General features: G+C 53.0%; 1 protein-coding gene across 1 annotated transcript in view; it reads right to left on the reverse strand.

Moving 5' to 3' along the window:
- Positions 1-584: 584 nt before the first annotated feature.
- KCNB1 (potassium voltage-gated channel subfamily B member 1) overlaps positions 585-20,872 on the reverse strand; it is a gene marked incomplete at its 5' end in the record, with an annotated part of 102,819 nt that continues 82,531 nt past the window's right edge. The window contains one exon of the mRNA XM_083873204.1: positions 585-3,341. Coding sequence (XP_083729330.1) covers positions 1,320-3,341 — 2,022 coding nt within the window. The 3' untranslated portion in view covers positions 585-1,319. The remainder of the gene's footprint in view (positions 3,342-20,872) is intronic.

Genomic DNA, 20,872 nt, shown 5'->3' on the forward strand with positions numbered 1-20,872 from the left:
CACGAGCACGGGCAGCGCCGGACACGGACACGGGCACGCACAGCCCGGCAGTGCCGGACCACGAGCACGGACACTGCCGGACACGGGCAGCGCCGGACACGGGCACGGGCACGGACAGTCCGGCAGTGCCACCGACGGGCACGGACAGCCCGGCAGTGTCGGACACGGGCACAGGCAGCGCTGGGGCCGCGCACGGGCATCCACAGCCCGGCAGTGCCACATGTGGGCACGGGCAGGGCACCCCCGGCCATTCCCCGTGCGGACACGGGTACCCACGGCCCGGTAGTGTCGCACACGGGCACGGACACGGGCAGTGCCACAGACGGGCACGGACAGGACACCCACAGCCCGGCAGTGCCGCACAAGGACACGGACATGGGCACCCACGGCCATCCCCGTGCGGACACGGGCACGGACAGCCCGGCAGTGCCGCACACGGGCACTCACTGCCATCCCCCGTGCGGGCACACCCGAGCCCCGCTCCCCGGCCAGCCCCGCTCCCCGGCCAGCCCCGCTCCCCGGCCCCGGGCAGCGCTCCGCCCGCGGCGCCTGGAGCTCCCCCCGCTCCTGCACGGCTCCTCCGGCCTTCCCCGCGGGGCTCCGGGCACAGGGTCAGTGCCAGCCTCGCTACGGCTTAGGGCATGTTTGGGATTGGGTACAAGTGGTGCAACTCACCCTGCTGATATTTCCAAAGAAAACATCAGGTCCTACAGGATTTCGGATTGTTAAACACACAAAGAGCATTTTAAGGATTGGTTTCTCTAGACCGTTATTTGTTTCGCTTGGATTTTCCAATAATGCAAGTGTTCCCTGTTACCTTTAAACACAATATCCATCAGAGAAAGCTGCAGATGGGGAACAGCTGCCCTGAAGCAGCGAGCACTGTGTTGTTTTTTTTTTTTTTTTTTGAAAGCTTTATACCAACCCCAGCAATTTATTCCAGAGTTCAAATCTGGCTGCCTCGGCATCCTTTATGGAACTAATGCAAATCGGATGTTAATGTTCCCAAAAGGAGCTCTAGCGTTCAGGGGCAATGGATGGATATTTGGTCACATTGGCTTCACTGGACAACATGAAAGGAGATCAATGTGTGATCATGATTTGCAATATTTTTTTTTTTTTTTTGGACTGATGTGGGCAATGTCTTTAGAGTTGTTTCAGAGAAGGACATTTTCACAAACCCACACTGGACCTCCCCCAGACTTTTAGAAACAGGTGGCTTGTTTCAGCCAAGTTCATGCCATGCAGAAGCTCTTTTGTTTGTGTTGACTGTGAGGATATTTCCTTTAAACTCTCAGTAAGTTCTCTCAGACCCCACCTCAGATGCTTTGATCGTGTGTGTTAGCATGTCCTCCGCTGCCTGGTAATACATGGACTTCTGGGGAAATGTGATTTTCTAGTCTGACAGTCTCCTGATTGCCCTGGCTTCTTCCAGTGATACCTTCCATAGAGTAAATGCAGTTCTGCCCTATCAGCTTAGGGGAGGTGGGTAAAGCAGCAGCTTCTAGATGGTTCTTCTCTGTTCTATAAACATGGTCCTTTTGCTTTAGATAGCCACTGTTTGCAACACTGTACTTGGGACTGACATTGCCAGGAGGGCTGGAGTCATACATGAGCTGACCCTCGTCGTCGGTGTCAGCATCGATGTATTTGTGTATACCAGCATCGTGGAAGTTGAAAGCTATGGCTGCCTGGGCCTCGGGTGACTTTGGGGGGGTTCTTGCACTCGCAGTGGTGTAGATGGAGGTTTCTGGGCTCATGAGAGACCTGTCAGAGAGCAAGGAAGTGTCTGTGGCAGCAGCAGCGGCTCCCCGGCTCTTGAGAGGGTCGGGGTATGTTCTCAGTACGTTTGATGCTGGTACTAACGTGCTGGTGTCCTCCTCCATGAAGTTGACTTTCAGAGACCTCAGCTTTAAAGGGTTACTGGCCTTGATGGAGCTTTTGGGGCTGTCAATGAAGAAAGCAGAGCGGTGGCCGCTTTCGGAGCCGGGGTTCACCTCCACGTACCTGGGGGTGCTGCTCTCGGGCCTGCCCTGCTCCTGGAGGAGGCTGATGCCCCCCTTGCAGGGCAGGGCAGTGAGGGGGCTGTGTGAGAACCTGCCCGTGTCGGGGAACTCGGCGGCGCAGCTGATGAAGCTGTCGATGCTGGACATGCTCCTCATGTCGACGATGCCGTCGGTGCGGGTGGCCAGCAGCGGCACCATGGGGCCGGGGAGGGTTTCCATCTCCAGCTCCTCCTTTTGCTTCCCAGCCTGGCTCGACTCCTTCGTGTTGAGGTTTGGCTGGGACTGAGTCTTTGCCATTTTGTTGTACATGTCCTCAAGCTGCTGGACGTTCAGGTGTTGGGGGCTTGAGGATGACCTGGCTTTCTCTGGGGACCCTTGCTCCTTCGTCTCAAAAGATTTACTAGAACTAGTTTCAGAGAGTGTCCTCTTGGTCCATTTCCATTTGCTTGGCGATAAATGATTGTCCTGAACTTTATCCTTTTTGGCTATGCTTTCTCCATTCTTTTCAACCACAATGTCCATGAGTTCTATGCTACGGGCAAAGGCATCCTTCATGTTCATGGAGACAATGCTGCCATTTCTTTTTGCTCTCTCAAGAGCTTCCCTGCGCTTAATGGCTTTCTCCTGCCTCTTCTGCTCTTTGTAAAACTCGGAGAAGTTATTGACAATAATTGGGATGGGAAGAGCTATCACCAGCACGCCGGCAATGCAGCACAGTCCTCCTACTATTTTACCCAAAAGAGTTTTGGGGTAAATGTCTCCGTAGCCTACCGTTGTCATGGTGATTGTTGCCCACCAGAAAGATGCCGGGATGCTCTTGAATTTTGTATCATCCTCATCCTTTTCTGCAAAAAACACCAAACTGGAGAAGATCATAATGCCCATAGCCAGAAACAGGATGAGTAACCCAAGCTCATTGTAACTCCTCCTCAGTGTAAACCCCAAGGACTGCAAACCCGTCGAGTGCCGGGCCAGTTTGAGAATCCGCAGTATCCTCATAATCCGAAATATCTGGACCACCCTTCGTACATTTTGGAACTGAAGTACACTTTTATTGGATTCTGTGAGGAAGATGGTGACATAGTAGGGTAAGATAGCCAGCAAATCGATGGCGTTGAGCGGGCCCTTGAAGAACTTCCATTTCTTGGGGGAGGAGAGGAAGCGCAGGAGGTATTCCATGGTGAACCAGGCGATGCACACCGCCTCCACGTGCGCCAGCTGAGGGTTGTCTGTGGTCTGCCCAAACTCATCCACGCCTTGGAGCTCAGGAAGCGTGTTAAGGGACAAGGCTATTGTAGATAGTACAATAAACATGATGGAAATGATTGCCAAAATCTGGAAAGGAAAGAGAGAACAGGGAGTTAATCTCAGGGTAACACACGGCGCTGTCTCTCGCTGCCGTTAACTCGGGGCTGGGTTTTCACCCACACGTGGCAAGACCCGTTTTGCTCAGCTCACACAAGTTGGATAACCAAACTCATCCTGAGCTGAGTTTGTTTTGGAAGCTGTTTCAGTTATGGCAGGTGCATAAAGGAGATAAAGCATCTACTTCAACTCCTGTGCTTTCATCTCATGCAGTGGAGGAACAGGTGAGAACAGCCAGGATGAGAACACAGGAGGGCTGTGCAGCACCTCACAGCAGGAGCTTTTGATTAACTACTAATTAGGTGCCCAACAAGGCTCATCTGGACAACAAGCTCTGAAATTTAAGCAAGAAGGAATGCAGTTGTGAATACACGATTGGATCAGAGCCATGTCCTCCATTTAATGAACACTTACTGCCGTAATTTGGGGTGCTGATGGCTAATTACAGAGACGTGTGTACAATTCCACTACACAAGCACACAAATAATACACTCCTGTTTAATGACTCATCTCTAATTCGATCCTTGATGGATGTGAAAAACATGAAAACTTCACCAAGCCTTCTAAGCCATTTTGAGATTCGAGTTTTCCAGAGGAGAGGGCAAACATCTGAGCAAACCAAACTGGACAACACTGAGAGAGCCAGGGCAGGGCAGGTCTGGTCGCTGGAGGCCTCACAGGTTTCAAACTCAAGAGAATAAAATGTAAGTCAAGTGTCTCATGGTGAAGTGTGGGGAAATTCATACATTAATTACTGCTCCTGGTGGCCTGTTCCAAAAGACCATCTCCTGGACACCAGGGGCTGCCCCTGAGAATTAGAAACCCTGATTTGGTTTCCTAGAAGGCTCTTTTGGTGGTTTTGCTGCCATTTCTTTGTTTACAACCCACCATTTCTGAAGGTGTTTGGGATGTTTGCAAGGGTAATTTCAATCAGTTTTGCCTGGCTTTATCTCTGCCCACTGCACACAGAAGGGCTGATTTGTAGGCTTAGATGTATGTACCTGCTGGGTTTTATCTCCTTCACTTTCAGTGTAAATATTAACACTCCATCTTTATTCAGTCAATGCCATCCAGCAGCAGTAATTGGTGTCAAACCTTCTGTTTCCTTTGATATACCTTCCTGCTTTGAAGATCAAGGCAATGCCAGATGAATATAAATAAATAAACTGGGAGATCTAAGGGTAAATTTTGATTTTGGTTAAGGAGATTTAGCCACAAAGCTAAGCAACAAACAGAGACAGACGTAATTTCTCCCACAAGTTGCAGAGAGATGTCACTTGTGCTCCCAAGATACAGATTTCCCCCCTTTACTCTTTGGGAATCTTCTTAGGCTAAGAAAAAAAACTTCTAAATGTGAGTTGATTGTCCTCAGTTATTCCAGGCACTTTTCAACTGGGAAGCACAAAAAGCTGAGATGGAGCATCTCCAGCAGGGTTTAGAAAATCCTTCTCCTTCTGTAAGAGCCACCTTGTCCTGGTAGCACCTCCCATCCCCTAAAAGCCACCCACGGAGCAGTTGTGCACAGAGAACTGGATCCAGCTGCTGCTGTCAGGCTTTAGCACTGCTCAGCTGCACAGGGCTCTGTCCCAAAGTATTTACAGTCTGGGATTTCAGATTATAGAAATCACCATCTGTCTCTCTAATAAGGTTTCCCATCTTGGCTGTGCTGAACCCCTTAGCTTGGCAGCTCTTGTATTTTCCACTGTCGGTAATGAGAGACAGAAAGCTGAAGGGAAGAGGTTTGCACTCCCAGGGAGGCCTCCAGGGATGCTCTGCAGCACAGGCAGCCTTTTCATCCCAGCCCTGGCCTTTCCTCCTCCCTTTACTCTTCCAGCTTTGCTTCTCTTTAACGAGAAAAGCCAAGGGGACCAGTCTGGGCTTGAGCAGAAACAATCCCTCTGCAGTGCAGGGGGCTCCAGCTCTCGGGAAACTGGAAATCTTCTTTCCAGTCCCTGTGTAAAAGCACCTGTGGTCCCTGCTCCAGAGCACTGACCCCAAACCTTCTGCAGCTGCTCAGGGCTGCATGAGATGGAAGGAGGAAATGGGAGAGGGGCTCTCCTGTGCACTGATCTCCATGGCTCCTTAGAGAGCATTAAACAGGGCCTTGTGCTCCTGAGAACTTTGGGGGGACAATCCCAGAGCTGAGGCTGAACAGGCTCAGGCTCAGGAAGGTCCCTGGAGCTCAGGCCTGGGCTGGCAGGAGGAACAGGGATGGGAAGGTTCAGCACCAGAGGCCTGTCAGGTTTTGTGAGTGCTGCTGGAGTGTCTGTGTTCCCACTAATGGGGCGAGCTGAACCCCTCCAGGTCTGGCTGCTGGCCCTGTCTGACATATCTGGGCTGGTTTGGGACCTCCAGCACCCCTGCAGGAGCACCCAGAGCTGCTGGCTTGGACGCCCACGTTTGGTCCCACAAAATGCATAACCACAACTGGAAAAGCTTGCAGCCTAAAATTGGGCAGCACAGGAAAAAGTCAGGAGTCACAAACAGCTAAAATGAGTGGCCTGAGGACACACTTGTGACACAGGCAGGTGCAGGAGTCCCTGCTCTGTGGAGCCACAGCTGTGATCAGTGTTCACTGTCCTCACCTTGGCTCCAGGTGAGCTGGGGACAGGAGGGAGGCAGAGCAGGCTGGGCTGGGCTGGGCAGCACCTCAGCACAGACACTCCTGCAGCTGCCCCTGGACTGACAGCTCTGGCTGGTTTGTCCCCACACAACTCCCAGACCATTTCCACTATCGGTTTGCATGAGAGCAGCTCTGCAGCCCCTTCCTCTTTGCTTCTCCATTTACTCTTGCATTTCACCTGTAGCCATACACAGATTGGGAAAATCCCCTCAGGTACTTGCAGAAGTTTCTGGAAGGACTCCTAATGCTGGCCCTGGCTCATGGTGCAAGTCTCAGTACGGGCAGGATTTCAGGAGAAAACATCTCCACTAAATCAGCTGCTTCCCAAAGGTTTTTGTGGAGAGAATCTCTGGATTGCTGCTGTGGCTCCTTTGTGGGAGCTCAATAACCCGAGGACAGGCAGGGCAGGGTTTTGGATGAATCCAAAGCAGTAGAACTGATCAGCATGACTGTACATACGTGCTGCTTGTTACACATGCAAATGAGGCCAGCGAGCTGATTTGGGGAGCAAGAGTAACCAGTTTGTGAAACTGCTGTTTCCTGAGGCAGGATGGATGTGCTGTGCTGGCAAATCTTTCATCCCCCCAAAATCCCCCCCAAGAACCAGGCAGCACCTCTCCCTGGCACCTTTCAGATAACCGCCTGCCCTGGGCCTGAGTCTGCTGGGGGAGAGTGGCTCCAGAGATTGTTTCCTCCTCTGTGATTCCTCCTCTGTCCTCACCCCAGGGGAAAGGGGCTCCTCCCTGCCCAGGGCTTTCCCATCTCTCTCTCTGCAGCAGCAGTTTTGTGCTCACCCCACAGGTGAGTTTTGAGGCAGCAGGGACTAACCCAGCAGTGGAGTTTGGTGACATTTATTGGTTGTTTTCTTTGCACGGCTAAAACCCCTGACAGAGATGAAGGCATAAGACAGGAGACTTCCAAGGCCATTAAAATTTATGAGAACTGGCTGTCCCAATCCCATAGATGACTCTAAAATCCCAGGGTAAGCATCCCAGATCTCTCTGCTGGTGGCAGCATGCCCTACACTTTTTCTGCCTTCATGCTGGGTAATGAGGCTGATATAGCAGGGAGAAGGGGTGGTGTGTGGGAGAGAGGAGGAGGGTGTTTGAATATAGATTCGATATTCTTGGAAATACGATGAGGAAATTGTTATGTAATCAAGAAGTTCAATAATGGTTTTGTCTAATGTGCTTTTTTAGCTCCATCAAGGCCTGCAGAATAAATCCGGCGTCAGGACCAGGTTTCATTCATATGCTCCATTTACTCAGGGATTTTTTTTGTCCTGCAGCCCCTCTGCTTTCCCAAGCTGCAGCACACTTTGAGTCAGACTGTCCAGCTCCATCCTGCCACGCCTGTGCCAGCCTCTGTCTGCCCAGGCTCTGGGAAACAGAGAGCAGAGTGTATTTTGAGAGATATCCCACGTGCTGCACAGTGCAGAAACAGATGGAGAGTTCCTTAATCTCCTCCCCACTTGGTTCTGCACAGGAATAACATCTCCTGCTCACAGCAGATATACAAGTCTGTGGTATTTATTGACAGGGGCTTGTTTTAGGAAACATCTCCTCACTAGAAAATGCCTGTTTGTGCACAAACTGGACGAGTTTGCAGAACAGTCACTCCTGATGTCAAGATTCTGACCACTGGGCTTGCAGGAGGTTTTTTCCAGGAAATGCTGAAGCCACAATGAAAGGCAACACTTGTTTCTGCAACCATGGAAGCTGAGGCTGAAGTGGGGATATGGCTGCAAGGGAAGGACAGAGAACCTTTAATCTGCTTTTTTCACGTGGAAGGATGTTAAGATGTAATGTAAGACCTTGAATCTCCAAACCCCTCAAGTCCTGCTGGTCCCTGTGGGTGTTAACCTCTGCTTAGGAGTTTCCCCTGACCTGGAATTTTACGTGTCACTTCTAGGCACTGTCCCCATGGGGTCCTTGGGACTCCTCTGCCCCAGAGCCCTGTGCTCTGGAGGGATCCTTGTACACAGAATTGTCCCCAAGGGATCCCTGGACCCCTCTGCCCCCGAGCTCTGTGCTCTGGAGGATCCTTGTACACGGAACTGTCCCCATGGGGTCTTTGAGATCCCTCTGCCCCTGAGCTCTGTGCTCTGGAGGATCCTTGCACACAGAATTGTCCCCACAGGGTCTTTGGGACTCCTCTGCCCCCGAGCTCTGTGCTCTGGAGGGATCCTTGTACACAGAATTGTCCCCATGGGGTCCTTGAGACCTCTCTGCCCCTGTGCTCTGCAGGGATCCTTGCACACAGAATTATCCCCATGGGGTCCCTGGACCCCTCTGCCCCAGAGCTCTGTAGGGGCCCTGCAGACACAGCTCACTCCCTGCATTCCCTGGGCACTGTGCACACACTCTGCAGGAAGCCAAACCCCTCCGCTGCTCTGCAAGCTCTGCTGCACACCACAACATCCATAAAAACAAAATCAAGATAAAGCTGCTCACATTTTGCTTTGGAAACATACGAGATCTTAATTTTGACATTTCCCTGGAAAAGCCAAGATTGAATAATGCTGAATTATTTGATTTCAATTACAGCTGTAATAAGTTTATCTGTTGAGAGGGTAAGTCTATTTGGTTTAAAAGAGGATACAATAGTTGTGCTGATCCTGTGTCAATGCTTTGTTTGCCCACAGGCACCCGGGGAGACACAACTGCTGCTGACTAAGGTAGAGTGGGCAGAAAGTCGCCTTCGGGCACAGCTGTAAACTCTTTAATACTCTTAAGAACATGTTTAGTTGTCAGAGAGCTATCAAACCCCATTAAATGATAAATGGTGTCAGCCTTCTTTCAGAGCAAAGCCCCGATGCAAATGGTGTGCTGGAGAAGGGAGTGATAGATGAATGAAAACACTGAAAAGGCAAACTTGAAAGGCACACGCTGCCTTTAGACATCAGTGCAGTGACAGTTCTCAGGAGAGGATGAGAGGGAAGCATGTCCTATTTCTGCCTCTGCTGGCATGGGGGAAACCAAAAGAGAAAACAAATGAATGGCACATGGAAACTGAAATTCCCCATTTCTCTGCCAGTCTTGCCTTGAGCCTGGGATGATGCAACCCCAGCAAGCAGCACATGGGGACATCCAGCCCCATGATGGGGACATCCAGCCCCATGGTGGAGACATCCAGCCCCCTGATGGGGACATCCAGCCCCTATGACTGGGGACATCCAGCCCCCCATGATGGGACATCCAGCCCCCCCTGATGGGACATCCAGCCCCCTGATGGGGACATCCAGCCCCCGCGATGGGGACATCCAGCCCCATGGTGGGGACATCCAGCCCCCTGATGGGGACATCCAGCCCCCTGATGGGACATCCAGCCCCATGGTGGGGACATCCAGCCCCATGATGGGACATCCAGCCCCATGATGGGACATCCAGCCCCCATGGTGGGGACATCCAGCCCCCTGTGCCTGGAGAGGCTGCCTGGGGTTGCTTTGATTTTTCAGCCTTTTGATTGTTTCTCATTTTACCGGAGCTTTCTCAGGCACTGTAAAATAAACAGACTGATGTTTGGTAAATGATGCACTCCTTTCCAGGGGAAGGACAAATCGATGCACTTCTGAGTTGACTACTGGGGTCAGAGAGGTGTTCCTCTGGTCCTCCAATCTTTGACCAATATTCAAAGACTATATAAGTCAAAATCCCCAAATAAACTTCCCTTCTTTTTCATCTCGCATCCTGACGGGTCAGTGTGGTTCTTTTTGTGTCCTGTTGCCACAGCCTGGAGCAGAGGCTGAACAGCCCCAGGGCCCTGGAGAGCCCCAGAGCCCTCCCTGCATGTCCCTGCAGACACAACTCGCTGCCACCCCCAGCCTGAGCCCTCCCTGCCCCTCCTGCCTGTCCTGCTCACACATCCCCACCCCGGGTGCTGTGCAGGGTGCTGCCCTCAGGGCACTGCAGAGTGGCACTGCACAGCCTGGCCTTTCCCTGGAGGGCAAACACAGCCAAAAAAAAATCTGCCTTCCACCTCAGCAGTGCTGAGAGCCCGGGAACAGCTCTGAGAGATGCCTGTGGGATTTTACCCTGCACCAGGGAGAGACAGGCTCGTGATCCACTCCCACCATGCAGGCAAGTCTGCTCAGCCTCAGACACTATTTACAGGGGATGCTGAGCTCCCAGTGTTGCTGTTTGCAGGAGTAGTTGTGGGAGGTGGGTTTTTTTTTTAATGGTTAAATTCAATCAGGAATGTGCCAAGATAGCATGAAATCAACTAAATGTAATTAAGCAAAAACTATTAGCTTGATTGCTAAACCAGTCTTCCTCTCATGAATATGCATGAGAATAATTGATATTAATTCTTCTCAAATCTGAGGCACATTAGTCCTGCATATTATAGTTTGAATTTTTTTTTTTTTTTAAGACTAAACCAGTTCCAGTGCTGCTTTCTCACCAAAAGGCACAACGAGTCCTGCTGCAGGGAAATTTACTGAGCCATTGATACCACCCTGAGCTGCTGCACGGAGAGGAAATTAGAACAGAGCTCAAGTGATGTGTGTCTGCAAAAAACAATGACCTGTTTAACATTTCTTCCAGAAATGTGTTAGGAAAAGTGGCAAATCCATTTACCAGCGTCAGCCACACTAATGGAGTTCTGAGGGGACAGGGAGGGCTGCAGGAGCAGGAAATCCCTGTGGAAAGGCAGGGACAAGATCCTCTCCTGTCTGGTGTCTCGATATCAGCATGGGCCTGTCAGCTGGGTGTGCGGTGTCCAGGTGTGCAGTGTCCAGGTGTGCAGCGTGCAGTGTCCAGGTGTGCAATGTCCAGGTGTGCAGCGTGCAGGTGCGCAGTGTGCAGGTGTGCAGTGTCCAAGTGTGTGCAGTGTCCAGGTGTGCAGATGTGCAATGTCCAGGTGTGCAGGTGTGCAGTGTCCAGGTGTGCAGGTGTGCAGTGTCCAAGTGTGCAGTGTCCAGGTGTGTGGTGTCCAGGTGTGCAATGTCCAGGTGTGCGGTGTCCAGGTGTGCAGTGTCCAGGTGTGCAGGTGTACAGGTGTGCAGTGTCCAGGTGTCCAGGTGTGCAGGTGTACAGGTGTGCAGTGTCCAGGTGTGCAGGTGTACAGGTGTGCAGTGTCCAGGTGTGCAGGTGTGCAGGTGTACAGGTGTGCAGTGTCCAGGTGTCCAGGTGTGCAGGTGTACAGGTGTGCAGTGTCCAGGTGTGCAGGTGTACAGGTGTGCAGTGTCCAGGTGTGCAGGTGTGCAGGTGTACAGGTGTGCAGTGTCCAGGTGTGCAGGTGTACAGGTGTGCAGTGTCCAGGTGTGCAGGTGTGCAGGTGTACAGGTGTGCAGTGTCCAGGTGTGCAATGTCCAGGTATGCGGTGTCCAGGTGTGCAGGTGTGCAGGTGTGCAGGTGTGCAGTGTCCAGGTGTGCAATGCCAGGTGTACAGGTGTCCCCAGTACCCTTTTAGCACCTTCCCAGCTTTTAATTCTGTCTTCTGCTAAAACCTTTTCCTTTCTTCTCACCCTCTGTGCCCTCCGCCGTGCCCCCAGCCCTGCCCCTGTCTGGCAGGCAGACCCTGTGTCAGACACAGCTCTGATGCAGGGACACCTCCACACAGGGTCCACCTGCCCGAGCCAGCCTTCCCAAGGCTTTTCCAGAGTCCACCTGCCCGAGCCAGGCTTTATCCAGAGCAGAGCACAGAACCCTCACTGACAGCTCTGGCACAAAGTGAATGAAGTGTTTTAATCTCAAGCACAGATGGTTCTTCCCTTTATGAGCACCAAACACTGGATTAGATGTCACACACTTAATAAATAGCAACAACTGTATACAAACTGTTTACAAAAGCAGCTGAAAACTAATCCTTGGCACCAAATCATTCACATGAGCCTGGGGCCACAGCAAGTGGCAAGCAGAGCCAGTGGACAGCAAATCTGTGTGAACATAAAGGAAAAGGCAGCTCTACATCAGCACTTCAATAGGAGAGTTTGATCTTGCCTCACTATGAGAGTTTTGATGCATCCCAGCTATAAATATAGAGGATGAAACAGAGCTGTGAAGATGTGAAGATGTGTACTTGGTTCTTTGTTGGACGCTTTTTCTTTTTTTTTTTTTCTTTTTTCTTTTTTTTCCTTTTTTTTTTTTTTTTTTTTTTTTTTTTTTTTTTTTTTTTTTTTTTCCTGTGCTTGTTTGTTTGTTGTTGTGTTGCTTTTGAGGTTTTTTTAACCTCAATTTGAGCTCAGTGGATGCTCCAACCCTTTGAAGTGTTGGCTGGCAGTCTGAGAACAATCAGTGCATGCTCGCTGACTTCTGGACATTGACAGGAGAACAAACCTGCCCAAAGCACCTGCCTGGACAGCCCTGGGCTCTCCCACAGCCTGGCCAGCCTGTCCTGCATCCCATCCCAGGCACCAGCCTCACCCAGAGCTGCCCCTCCTGTTCTCATATTGTAGAGGGAATTTACAGAAGGAAAAGGAGCAAATCCCCACTGGCCGTTTCCACAGGGAGCAGAGCTGGGGTTTGTTCTGTTTCCTGGAGGGGTTGGACTGTTTGATTTTTAGTGGTTGGCTTCCTGATGTTTTGGACTTTCCCCTAAGAAAAGTCACCTGAAACTGTTTGGAAAATGCAAAATGGAAAATGTTTGGTGTGCTGCCTTCTAGTGAAGGTTTATTGAAGAGAGGGGAGGGGAAGAGAAGGGTTTTCTGTAAGTGGCAGCTGGACAGTGCAGGTGGTGCATCCTATTTTAATCCAAATGGAGAATAGCAAAGAGCAGCATTGAAGATTAAGGGAAATTATACGCCTCACTGGGTTTTAGTGCATTTTTCAGTTACCTTTATTATTATTATTATTATTATTATTATTATTATTATTATTAAAGTTTGGGGTTTCTGTGTTAATACAGGATGGTGCCACCACTATGCACTGGATGGGAGAAATTAATCTTGTCATGAATGTACTTCTCTGAAGGGCTGAGCCTTCCTGAGCCCTTGATTTGAGCTGATTGGACTGGCTCATTGTCATAGCAGCAGATTTTGGAATAGCAAAGCTGAACCTTACTTGAACTTTTTTGGCTACATTAGCACTGCTTTTCTTTTTCACCCCCACCTCCATCCATGAATAATAATAATCCCCAGTACCCCTTTTTGAAAAACCCTACCAGCTATCCTAGTGACTATCTGCCAAACAAACACACACTGACATTAAGAGGAGCTCATTAACCAGCCTGAGTTTTGTTTGGCAAAGACAGAACTTGTCATTCCAGGGAGAAGTGCAGTTTTGATGTCGTGGGAAACTGGGGATGTTCTGTCAGGCTCAGGGTCCTGTTATCTCCCACATGGAGCACACTGTGAGTGCCACAGCTTTGGGGTTTGCAAAGCACACACAGCCTGTGGCCTGGGGCCAGGTCACTTGTGTCTGCTCTGAGATGTCACTGCAGTTCACCCCTGGCCTGGCCTGGCTGTTCCCCTCTCAGAGCAGGCTCTGCCTGGCCCATCCTGTGCTCCAGCTCACTGCAGGGGAGCAGAGGATGAGTGTGCTCTGGATGTGTCACTGCAGGCTCTGCTTGGCCGGCAGAAAAACCCATCTCACCCTGTTCCCCTGCACAGCCCCAGGGGGGACATGTCCAGGTGCTTGAGTGTGCAGGGCTGTGAGCACATCATCCCCTGGGGGCTGTGCCTGTGTGTGCAGGGCAGGGTGTGCAGGGCTGTGTGTGCAGGGCTGTGTCAGTGTGTGCAGGGCTGTGTCAGTGTGCTCAGGGCTCTGTCAATGTGTGCAGGGCAGTGTCAGTGTGTGCAGGGCTGTGCCACCATCCCCTGGGGGCTGTGCCTGTGTGTGCAGGGCAGTGTTGGTGTGTGCAGGGCAGTGTCAGTGTGCTCAGGGCTCTGCCATCATCCCCTATGGCCTGTGCCCGTGTGTGTGGGGCAGGGTGTGCAGGGCAGTGTGGGTGTGCTCAAGGCAGTGTCAGTGTGTGCCGGGCTGTGCCACCATCCCCTGCAGGCTGTGCCCGTGTGTGCAGGGCTGTGTGTGCAGGGCACTGTCGGTGTGCCCAGGGCTGGACCACCCTCCCCTTGGCTGCGGGCAGAGCAGGGCTGTGTGTGCAGGGCAGTGTTGGTGTGCTCAGGGCAGTGTGTGCTGGGCAGTGTGTGCAGGACAGTGTCAGTGTGTGCAGGGCTGTGCTCAGGGCTGTGTGTGCAGGGCTGTGCTCAGGGCAGTGTTGCTGTGCCCAGGGCTGTGCCCAGGGCTGTGCTCAGGGCAGTGTGTGCAGGGCTGTGCTCAGGGCAGTGTCGCTGTGCCCAGGGCTGTGCTCAGGGCTGTGTGTGCAGGGCTGTGTGCTCAGGACAGTGTCGGTGTGCTCAGGGCTGTGCTCAGGGCAGTGTTGCTGTGCCCAGGGCTGTGCCCAGGGCTGTGCTCAGGGCAGTGTGTGCAGGGCTGTGCTCAGGGCTGTGCCCAGGGCTGTGCCCAGGGCTGTGCTCAGGGCAGTGTCGCTGTGCCCAGGGCTGTGCTCAGGGCTGTGCTCAGGGCTGTGCCCAGGGCTGTGCTCAGGGCTGTGCCCAGGGCTGTGCTCAGGACAGTGTCGCTGTGCCCAGGGCTGTGCTCAGGGCAGTGTCGCTGTGCCCAGGGCTGTGCCCAGGGCTGTGCTCAGGGCTGTGCTCAGGGCTGTGCCCAGGGCAGAGCCGGGCAGAGCCGCCCGGGGAGCTCCTGCCCTGCGGGGCCAGGTCAGGCAGCCCCCGCCTCCTCCAGGCGCGGATCGAGCCCTGTCCCCCGTCAGGCCGCGTTATCCCCAAGAGCCCTGGCAGAGGCTCCAGCCCCGCTCTGCCATGGGACACGGTGGGGCCGCTGCAATGCCGATTGCACAGGGGAAACACCGCCAGCGGCTCCTGGTGCTCCACACACACAACGGGCACCGATTTCTGTGTTTGTGCTCGGCCCCAGCCCCAGTGCAGCCAGCCTGCAAAACCCCCACGGGAGCAGGATTTGCCCCGCTGTGGGCATCCAAACACGGCTTTTCCAGGCAGGCAGAGCCCGGCCCCGCTCACTGCCAGCCCCTGGGACAGTCACCTCCTGCCCCGGGCCACCTGCAGGGCCCGGCCAGGGGAAACTGCTCAGAGGGTTTGGAAATGAGACACAGGGTGAGGCTGGAACAGGGAGAAACCCACTGCTGAGGGGGGAAACAAACCCAGTCCCAACTGGGAGTCCTTTAAAGAAGGCAAAATAATAAGGGAAAAACGTGCAGCATGCCAGGGAAATGAGTTTATCAGAATTCCCAGGGGATGTGGGGATAAGGCTCCAAGGGCTGCAGCCTGCACAGATTGAATGAGCGTCCCCGGCAGCCCAGGGCTCTCTCCGGGTGTTCCATGGGATGAGCTGCCATTCCCAGGGCGGCCCAGAGCCGCTCATTTCGGATAATTGTTTCCCTTCGCTTCTTGGAAGGAAAAAAGGCTCCCGAGGGCCCCGGAGCCGTCCCTGTGTCCCGGTTAACCCCGGGCTGTGTCCTGTGTCCTGTGTCCATCCCTCCCCTGCAGCCCCTCCCGGGCACAGAGCGTGGCTGTTCCCATGGCCACTGTCCCCGGGGGGAGAGAGGAAGGGAAAAATGTGCTGTTTCTATTTCTGAACGTCCTGCCTTTCCCGCAGCCAGGCTGAAGGCTCTGACTTCTTTTCTCCCTCTCTCTTTCTCTTCCCCATTTCTCTGTCAATTGATTGCTCACTGCCAGAGGGCATTATTGGCTTCAAAAGCCTCATTTTCTACTTCCTGAGCTGCTCATCCTCCCCCGGCTCATTGCTGTTACTGCGGGTCAGACCCAAGCCCCAGAGTCTTTGGGCTGTTTGGGATTTGACCTTCAGAGCTTTTTTTTTGCTCACCCCATCCCATGAAACAACCCTTTGATCATTGTAGGCGCATACTTTAAAAAATAAAATAAATCCAGTGGGCAGAGATTATTTAATTCTATCAGTGGTGAGTGGGAATAAGCCTGGACCAAAACATTCCCAGGCAGGTTTGAAGAGCAGCCCTGCCTGGGGCACCCCCTGCTCTCTTGGCTCACACCAAAACTGCCTTCAGTCCTGTAACCAGCACCGACTGTGCTGGTCCAGCTTCTCCTGTGCTTAAATACAAACATTGCAAGATACAGTTGTGTGATTTACATGACAATTACAGCCTGTTCCTGCAGTGTTTCCACCTGGGAGGGAAATTCCTGAACTGTGACTTTCAGCAGTGGCCACTGAAAGAACAAGGAAAAAAGAAAAAAAAAAAAAAAAAAAAAAAAGAAAAAAAGAAAGAAAAAAAAAAAGGAATAATGAATAATCCTGGACTCCTGTGTTGTGCTGGCCAATCTCACCTGGGGTCTCCTCTTAGTGCCACCTGCTGCAAAACCTCCTCTGTCTGCACCAAAAAGTAATTCCCAAAGAAATGAGCTTGAAATTAGTGTGGGACCACACTCAATGGGTTTGGAGTGCATCTCACAGGGCTCTCCCTTTCTGCTCCAACACTTCTCCCTCCAGGTTTGGATGCTCAGCAGAATCCCCTTTGGGTCCTGTATCCCCATTCCAAACTTGCTGATTGCAGAAAACAACGGCAGCCAATTCCCTTTTATGTGAATTTGGTGGAAGATGTAAAAGAAATGGGAAATTTGGAGGGAGTTGGGCAGTTTCTCAAAGAAAAATCATTGTTATTGTTAAAAAAAAAAAATTCTTTTTGAAGAAAAAAGTAACAATCACCAAGTCTCTGTGTTTGTGCACCTGAAAGCTTCCACTAAAGAATTGCTTTTTATTTTATCACTTTTAATACCGTTTGGAAAGTTTGTGTGTTTTTATTCTGGGCAAAACCAGCTGCTCTGGCTGGTTGAAAGCAGGCTCTGGCAGAGGTTATTTTGGGGTGTTTAAGCCAGGCTCTTGCTTGTCACCATCTCAGCGTTCTTGGCTTTGTTACCGTTTCTCTGGTTTATTATTCTGAAGAAAATAACTCTGCCAGTGCTCTTTTCCTGGCGAGGAAGGGCTGAGCCAGGAGTGGCCAGACCCGGGGTGGGGATGGCTCAGTGCTGGGGTCTGTCCCTCCTTCCCTCCCTTCTGCGGGCAGGTGCAGATTTCCCTGTCCTGTCCCGGGATTTCCCTGTCCTGTCTCGGGATTTCCCTGTCCTGTCCCGGGATTTCCTTGCCCTGTCCTATCCCGGGATTTCCCTGTCCAGTCCTGTCCCGGGATTTCCCTGCCCTGTCCCGGGATTTCCCTGCCCTGTCCCGGGATTTCCCTGCCCTGTCCTGTCCTGGGATTTCCCTGTCCTGTCCCGGGATTTCCCTGTCCTGTCCCGGGATTTCCCTGCCCTGTCCCGGGATTTCCCTGCCCTGTCCTGGGCAGTCACCACAGTCACCAAACTCTGGGGCTGTCGGGGCACAGGAGCCCCCTTGGCCTCACCAAACTCCGGGGCTGTGCTGGGCACAGGAGCCTCCCTGGTTCACCAAACTCTGGGGCTGTCGGGGCACAGGAGCTGCTCTGGCCTCACCAGACTCTGGGGCTGTCCTGGGCACAGGAGCTGCTCTGGCCTCACCAAACTCTGGGGCTGTCCTGGGCACAGGAGGGAACAGCTCCAGAGCAGCCCGGTGTGTGTGTCTGCCTTGCCGGGGGAGGTTTCTGAGCTGCTTCTCTTCTCCCAGTTCAGGCTGCTCAGAAAAAATAAACACAGAAAGTGCTCTGCACAATGTTTCTTGACACGGAGCCACTGCTCTGCTGTGTTGCTCGTGACAGTGCCACCATAAAATATCTGTTCCTTGTGCTCTCTATTCCGATATTCCCAGCTTGAGGCTTAGAAGTCGACTTATTCCCCCCTCCCAGCCCTCTCCCACATCACCTCCTGTGGAGCCAGGAGGACAAAAACACTGAGCCTCGTTGCTAATGGCCTAAGCAAATGATTTGATCAGTGATGTAAAAGGAGTGACGAGCCTGTAGGATGGAAAAAATGCCAGCCAGACAGCAAGACTAATGGGGTAATGCGTAAATCCAGGCATTTTCTAGCAGATGGGACATGGCAGAGTTGACATGTATATTATTAAAAGGGACATTAAAGCACAGACAAAACAATAGCCTGGATTGGCCACAGCCCGATTTACGCAGTGGAAACATTTTTTCTTCTGAAGGCAAAGAAACATAGAAGGCTCTGCTTGGTAGTAAAGTCACAGGGTGCAATGGCTGGACCCAAACACAGCTGGGGCTGCAGCCCTGGGCTCAGGCTGCCCCATGAAACACTTCCCCGGGCTCTGCAAGGTAAACCAGCATCACTGTCCCTGCAAGGAGAGGGGGGACAGAGCCTGGGACAGATCAGGGACAGATGGGGGACAGATGGGGGGACAAATGGGGGGACAGCCCATGGGACAGCTCAGGGGGGCAACTGGGGGGACAGCTAAAAGGGACAGGTCAGAGGGACAGCTTAGGGGGACAGCCGAGAGGGACAGCTCAGTGGGATATCTTGGGGGGACAGCCCAGGGGTGAGCTCAGGGGACAACCCAGGGGGACAGCTGAGGGGTCAGCACAGGGCACAGCTCAGGATATCTTGGGGGGACAGCCCAGGGGACAGCCCATGGGACAGCCCAGGGGGACATTTTGGGGGGACAGCTAAGAGGGACAGCCCAGGGCACAGCTCAGGGGACAGCTCAGGGGGATATCTTGGGGGGACAGTTCAGAGGACAGCCCAGGGCACAGCTCGGTGTGGCCCAGGCACTGTGGCCCAGGCACTGTGGGCAGCAGCAGCCCCGGTTTGCAGGGCTGGGGAGCAGAGCTCAGGCACAGGAGCACAGCTCACTGCAGGGTGGCCAATGAGACAAGCCTGTATTTTTGCCTGCCTGCTTCCACTGGAGAACCCCTCGGAAATTCCTGGTGGTAAAACGCAGAAAACCGTAAAGCAAAAACCCTGAGTCATCTGTCTCAAACTGTCACAGCAGCTTCCCCTGTCAATCCACATGACCCACTCAATTCTCAGCCATTTCTCTCCATTTTGGGGGAGTTGTGAAAAATAACTACAACCATTCCAACTGATTGGTTATAACATATGCTCAAACTACAGCGATTTGGCCAAATTCTCCCAAGGCTGTGCCACATCTCAGGCTTTATATAATCCAGACAGGAGCAGCAGACACAACCAGGGCCCTTGGTCTGCCCCCAGTGCTGCTGTGCCCAGGGCAGCCAGGCCACAGCCCAGAGCTCTGCAGCAGCTCAGGCAGGGGAAAAAAAAATAATATAAAAAAAGAATGTAGCTACTAATGTCATTTTCCATTGAGATAGTGCATGAAATCAATCTATCATGCTAAATCTACCAGTCCCAAACTGTATACATAAGGTATATTAAGGGATTTGGGAAGATTAAGAGCAGCTCCTGCGTGTCTGTGTGTGCATGAGCAGCGATTGTTTTATCTGTGAATTACCTGCCTGGGCAGAAAAGGCAGAGATAAGGACAGCAGCCTCGTGGGGAGCAGCTCCAGTGGGGATGTTCGCTCAGAGCTGAGCTCTGCCTCTGCTGCTGGGGTGACGTGGGACCACCCGGAGCCAGGGGAGGCTGAGAGGAGCCTGTGGTCCCTGTGCCAGCCCTGCCTGGCTCCCTGCCCGGCCTGCCCTGATGTCCCAGCTAACCAAGGTGTCCCCACCTAACCAAGGTGTCCCCACTAACCAAGGTGTCCCCACCTAACCAAAGTGTCCCCACATCTCTGCCGACTGCCTCCTCCTCCAAAAAACCACTGATCACCTCCGTGTTAAAAAAAAAAAAAAACAGAGTTGGTAAAATACAGCGTTAAAAGGCCGTAGTGACCGGGGCCAGTGGGAAAAGCTCCTTGCTCAGAGCAGGAGGAGATCCCAATGTGTCCTTCCCAGGCAGAAACTCCTTATGGAGCCCTTGGGACAGAGCTCAGGGCTCGGTGCTGTTTAAACTCCCCCTGGTTTTTAAACTCCCGGGGGGTGCCCGGGGCTCAGTGGGCTCCAGCCACTGTCCGTGCTCTGGCCGGACCCGTTGCTGGGCTGTCCGGGGAGGGGACAGAGCCCTGCTGTCCCTGGCCCTGCTGTCCCCAGGACCTGCTGTCCCCGGACCTGCTGTTCCCCCAGGACCTGCTGTCCCCAGACCTGCTGTCCCCGGACCTGCTGTCCCTGGACCTGCTGTCCCCCCTGGCCCTGCTGTCCCCAGGACCTGCTGTCCCCAGACCTGCTGTCCCCCTGGCCCTGCTGTCCCCTGGCCCTGCTGTCCCCGGGATTGAGCAGGGCTGGAGCAGCAGAGCATCACCCCAGTTTTATTCCCGGATTATCCCAGGGAAATGCCCCAAGGAAAGCTGTTCCCGGGGCAGCAGGTCCTGCAGTGGCTGTGGGGCAGGGCTCACGGTGGGGCTGAGCTGTTCCCACCCGGGCTGGCCCCGCTAAGGGCAGGATCCCCTTCCCCAGCACCCCCAGCCTGCGTAACCGGGGCTGTAAAACAGATTTTCCTACGGGGTAAAGGCCCATTACGAGCCCTTCCTGGCTTAGGCGGCCGTATATAGCAGCAGTAATCCTATTATGCTTATCCTAAAGTGTCCTCCACCGAGCGGTGGAGTGAACTCTACAGAACAGCAGAAGGCTAATTGAGCCCCCGAGCCCGCTGTGAGCAGCTCAGCTCTGCCTCTGCCACTGCAGGGAATACAAACACCTGAGCCACACACGCCCCAAAGGCTGTTCCCTGTCTGCAGCAGCTGCTGCCAGTGAACGCAGCCGAGTTCTCTGCGGGAAGAGCTGTCCCAGTAATTCTGTGTGACAGAGAGCCCAAACCCAGCTCACACACCCACAGCATCCCTGTCCTCACACAGGGCTGTGCCGGGGCTGAGCCTGCTCACACACTCCTGTATTTCTGTATTTTTGTATTTTTGTATTTTTGCTGCACACACAGGGCTGTGCCAGGGCTGAGGCTGCTCACACACTCCTGTATCTTTGTATTTTT

Source organism: Zosterops lateralis (assembly GCF_965231275.1).
Source record: "Zosterops lateralis genome assembly, chromosome: 16".
Lineage (NCBI taxonomy): Eukaryota > Metazoa > Chordata > Aves > Passeriformes > Zosteropidae > Zosterops > Zosterops lateralis.